The 5,668-nt window shown below is 33.3% G+C and overlaps 1 protein-coding gene across 1 annotated transcript; it reads right to left on the minus strand.

Annotated features, from left to right (window-relative positions):
- Window positions 1–3,873: 3,873 nt before the first annotated feature.
- On the minus strand, window positions 3,874–5,057 carry LOC146883960 (uncharacterized). The gene is made up of 2 exons (XM_085666800.1): window positions 3,984–5,057; window positions 3,874–3,888 (listed from the first exon to the last, which is right to left on the minus strand). Exons 1-2 carry the CDS (start codon window positions 5,055–5,057, stop codon window positions 3,874–3,876), a joined length of 1,089 nt encoding a protein of 362 aa, XP_085522926.1.
- Window positions 5,058–5,668: the final 611 nt, after the last annotated feature.

Genomic DNA, 5,668 nt, shown 5'->3' on the forward strand with positions numbered 1-5,668 from the left:
AACTGAGCAAAATATGAAGTCTGACGAGCTGATAATCGATTATCCTAAGTGATAATCGATTATTCCAGTGAGTTTTGATTTTTGGCTCAGAATTAAGGATAATCGATTATGGCTTCAAATAATCGATTATTTAAAAATGTTTTTGAATTTTTAGGAAGAGATTTTAAGGATAATCGATTATTACCCAAAATAATCGATTATTCCAGTATGTTTTGAGATTTTTGAAGAGAGTCTGATAATCGATTATTGACACTTGTAATCGATTATTTACGCTATTTTTCGGATTTCTTAAAGATTGTGAATTTTTTGCATTTTAAGAGATCTCTAATATGCCTAATTCTCTTCTTAATTCATAAAATCTATCTTTAGCTAAAGGTTTTGTAAAGATATCAGCTAATTGATGCTTTGTATCTACATATTCTATTTCACAATTTCCTTTATTAATGTGATCTCTTAGGAAATGATGTCTTATTTCAATATGTTTTGTCCTAGAGTGCATTATGGGATTTTTGGTTAAATTAATAGCACTAGTATTATCACATTTCAGAGGTATGTGATTTAAAAAGATATTATAGTCTTCTAGTTGTTGTTTCATCCAAAGAATTTGAGCACAACAATTTCCAGCTGCTATGTATTCAGCCTCTGTAGTTGACAAAGCCACACAAGCTTGTTTCTTTGAGTGCCAAGAGACTAATGAACTACCTAAGAGGTGACAAGTACCACTGGTACTTTTTCTATCTATTTTACAACCACCATAATCAACATCAGAATAGCCTATCAAATTAGGAGACGCTCCTGAAGGATACCATAGTCCAAAACATGCAGTACCTTTTAAGTATTTTAAAATTCTTTTTACTGCAGTAAGATGTGATTCTTTCGGATTGGCTTGAAAACGAGCACACACACATACAGATTGCATAATGTCAGGCCTACTAGCAGTAAGATACAACAAAGAGCCTATCATGCCTCTAAACATAGTTTGATTTACCTCTATTCCTGATTCATCTTTATCTAAGTAGCAGGAGGTTCCCATAGGAGTACTTGCTTCCTTAGCAGTATCCATTCCAAATTTCTTAAGTACTTCTTTGCAGTACTTAGATTGAGAAATGAAGGTTCCATTTTCCATTTGCTTAATTTGAAGACCCAAAAAGAATGTCAACTCTCCCATCATTGACATTTCAAACTCTCCCTGCATTATGCTTGCAAAGCCTTTACATAGTGAACTATCAGTAGACCCAAATATTATGTCATCTACATAAATCTGAACTAGCAAAATATGTTTATTTACTCTTTTGATAAACAGAGTTAAATCAATCTTACCTCTTTCAAAATCATTTTCTAACAAAAATGTACTTAAACGTTCATACCATGATCTAGGTGCTTGTTTTAATCCATACAATGCTTTCTTTAATTTATAAATGTGATTAGGAAACTTATAGTCTTCAAAGCCAGGTGGTTGTTCAACATACACATTTTCTTTTATAAATCCATTTAAGAAAGCACTTTTGACATCCATTTGATATAGTTTGAATTTCATGAGAGAAGCATAGGCAAGAAGTAAGCGTATAGCTTCTAACCTGGCAACTGGAGCATAAGTCTCATCATAGTCTATACCTTCTTCTTGTCTGTATCCCTTTGCTACAAGTCTGGCTTTGTTTTTAGTGATGTTTCCATCCTCATCCAGCTTGTTTCTGAACACCCATTTTGTTCCTATTACTTGGTGTGAATCATCCCTTGGAATGAGTTCCCAAACTTCATTTCTTTCAAATTGATTCAGCTCTTCTTGCATTGCAATGCACCATTGATCATCTTGAAGAGCTTCGTCTACACTTTTGGGTTCTATCTGTGAAACAAAGGCAACAGTCATACAGAAATTTGACATATTTCTAGTAACAACTCCCTTTGATATGTCTCCAATGACATTTTCCAGAGATAATCCTCTAGGTGATTTCCAACTTTTGGCAAGATCTTCAGGTTCAGTCAGTGGATTTTCATTTAAATACATCTCATCAAGGGCTTCTTTGAAATATTCTTCATCACCTGCATTTGTTTTATTTGACTCAAGAGGGTTCTCCTCAAGGTTCACAATTTCATCAAAAACAACATGCACAGATTCTTCCATATTTAATGTTCTTCTATTAAAAATCCTATAAGCTTTACTAGTTAATGAATAACCTAAGAAAATAGCTTCATCAGCTTTAGAATCAAATTTACCCAAGTTTTCTTTTCCGTTATTTAGAACAAAGCATTTGCATCCAAATATTTTTAAATGTGCTACATTAGGCTTTCTTCCTTTAAACAATTCATAGGGGGTAACTTTTAAAATTGGTCTAATGAGCATTCTATTTAATACATAACAAGCAGTGCTCACAGCATCAGCCCAAAAATATTTAGGCACATTATATTCGTTCAACATAGTGCGAGCTAATTCTTCTAAAGATCTATTTTTCCTTTCTACAACTCCATTTTGTTGAGGAGTTCTAGGTGCAGAAAAATTATGCATAATTCCGTTTTCTTCACAAAAGTTTTCAAATAATTCATTTTGAAATTCTCCACCATGGTCGCTTCTTAAAACTTTAATTTTCAAATCTTTTTCATTTTGAACAGCTTTTGCAAATTTTTTAAATGCTTTGAATGCCTCACTTTTTAGTGTGAGAAAGAAAGTCCATGTATATCGTGAATAATCATCAACAATAACAAGAGCATAATAGTTTCCTCCAAAGCTTTTTGTCCTTGAAGGGCCAAATAAATCCATATGCAAAAGTTCTAACGGTTTTGATGTAGAAATTATATTTTTTGAATGAAATGAAGATTTTACTTGTTTTCCTTTTTGACATGCATCACATAGTTTATCTTTTTCAAACTTTATTTTTGGTAATCCAATTACTAATTCTTTGGAAATTAGTTTGTTTAATTGTTGCATGTTAATATGAGCAGCTCGTTTATGCCATAACCAAGGATTTTCTTCTTTAACAACCAAACAAGTTATATCACTAGATGATGCAGTATCAAGATCAATCAAGTAAATATTATTGTGTCTCATACCTTTTAATGCTACTTCTTTAGAGTCCTTTTGATGAATAGTGCAGTAGTCACTCTCAAATATTACTTTGAGTCCTTTATCACATAGTTGGCTTATACTGAGAAGATTGTGTTTTAGTCCTTCCACATACAGTACATCCTTGATCTCCAAAGTATTTCCTCCACCTACATCACCTGTTCCAAGTATCTTTCCTTTGTTGTTATCCCCATAAGTGACAAATCCTTGTTCCTTCTTTTTAAAGTTCTTAAACTTCTTTTTATCTCCAGTCATGTGTCTTGAACAGCCACTGTCAAGATACCACATTGATCTTCTGGATTTAGAAGTCATCTGCAAAATAAGGAAACAATTCATTTAGGTCCCCAACAACTTGTTTGGGTCCTTGGGGTTAGAAAAAAAATATCTACTTATGAACAGGTACCCAAGTATATTTCTTATTAGGAACACCAAAATGTTTGATATTGCATTTGTTTGAAGTGTGACCCTTTTTCATGCAATAAAAACATGTAGTATTACATGAATATGTATCTCTAGAATGATATGTTCCTTTTTCTACCCAAACTCTACGAGTTCTTTTAGTTTTACTTTTAAAACTATGATTATGAGCATGCTTGGTTTTATTTGGATTTTTCTTGAGATTAACCTTTTCACAGTTTTTATCTTCTAAGGCATCTTCAAGATGTTTTTCTAGAATACATATATCAAACATGTAACTTTTACATGATGCACATTCAATAGTTTCTTTTTCTTTACTTTCTAAATTTAAAATTTTACTTTTCAAAAATTCTTCTTCTTCAAGAGATTTTTCAAATTTGCTTTGTAAATCTTTAAAATCAGATTTCAACTTTCTATGAGCAGTATCCAATTTACTAGATTTAATAAGCAATTGTTGAAAGGCATCATACAAATCATCATAATCATTTTCGGGGCAAGAAGAGTTTACCTCACTATCAGTATCATCATGATTTGCCATCAGACATAAATTTGCTTCTTCATTTTCAGAATCACTGGAATTTGATGAACTTGATGCATTGTCTTCCCAAGCTATATATGCTTTTTTTTTAAAGAATTTTCTACTCTTCTTTTCTTCACTTTTCTTTGAATTTGGGCAGTCAGCTTTGACGTGTCCAGATTCTCCACATCCATAGCATTTGAAATTTGAGGATGATCCTTGATTATCCTTTTTGTTGCTCTTGAATTGATTTTTACCTTTGGCCTTCATGAATTTAGTAAACTTCTTAATCATGAGACTAAGATTTTCATCATCATCGGATTCTTCTTCTTCCTTTTGTCGTTTGCCTTTAACCACTTCGGTTTTAAAGGCAATGTTCTTCTTTCTTCCAATATCTTCTTCATCATTTAATCTGCCTAGTTCAAGCTCATGTTCTCTCAGCTTTCCAAATAGAGCCGCCATCGTCATTGTCGCAAGATTTTGTGACTCCGTGATGGCTGTCACCTTAGGCTGCCAAGTCCTGTTCAAAGATTTAAGAATTTTTATATTTAATTCATCAGTGTCGAAAGTTTTACCTAGACCTTTGAGATGATTGACGATATGTGTGAATCGTTTCTGCACATCGTAGATAGTTTCTCCTTGCTGCATCCGAAACATTTCGTATTCTTGGATCAAGGAGTTTTTGCGTGCTCTTTTTACATCATCTGTTCCTTCATGGGTTACACGTAATATTTCCCACATTTCTTGTGCACTGGTGCATACTGAGATCCTGTAAAACTCATCTAGGGTTAAGGCAGATGAAATTATATTTCTAGCTCTTACATCATATTGGGCTCTTTTATTTTCGTCTGCTGTCCATTGCGAAAATGGCTTTGGTTCCTGCACATCATTTACAATATTAACGGGAACAAATGGACCATTTAAAACAGCATCCCAAATACCCCTATCAACAGATTCCAGAAAAATTTGCATCCTAACTTTCCAGAAAGGATAATTTTCACCAGTAAATAGAGGTGGTCTGTTGATAGATGCGCCCTCGGCAAAGGTTTGATTTTGTCCAACCATTTTCGAAAATTTTGAATAACTATCAAAGCAAGCTCTGATACCAATTGTTGGTATCGCGCAGCGGAATGTTTGAGCGTACGGACAAAAACAAGAAGGGGGGGGGGGTGAATTGGTTTTTGAATAATAAATTGACACTTTAAAATTTTTCCAAAATTTATCAAGTAGATCAATAAATAATTTCTTTATAACACAATAATATATAAAATAAAGAGATAGAGAAGAAGATTGAACACAAGTATTTATACTGGTTCGGATCAAAAGACCCTACGTCCAGTTGTTAATCTTAAAAACGAGATTAACTAAATCACTAACAAGTAACAGATTTACAATCAGATATTTAGAGTGTAAGGAAAGAAAACACCTCTCTTGAATCACACAAGAGATGAACACCTCTCTGAATCACACAGAGAATCTTGACCTTAGCTTTCCTAGCAACAGCAGCAGCACTCAATCTCCTAGAACACTTCTCAGGAAAAGTTATCGCTCTACCCACACTAGGTTTTTCAAAGCTTCTATTGAGAACACTCAGAGAACTCTCTTGCAGTCACAGCACTAGTACTCTAGCTTCTCAAAAAGGTAATTGAGAAGTAACTCTGAAGTTCCTTAAATAG

Source organism: Vigna unguiculata, chromosome 9, assembly GCF_037176805.1.
Source record: "Vigna unguiculata cultivar grain cowpea cultivar isolate G323 ecotype 2 chromosome 9, ASM3717680v1, whole genome shotgun sequence".
In the NCBI taxonomy this organism is placed as follows: Eukaryota; Viridiplantae; Streptophyta; class Magnoliopsida; order Fabales; family Fabaceae; genus Vigna; species Vigna unguiculata.

Coding starts and splice junctions, on each gene's coding strand:
- LOC146883960 (XM_085666800.1), bottom strand. CDS start 5,057: ATGGTTGGACAAAATCAAACCTTTGCCGAGGGCGCATCTATCAACAGA.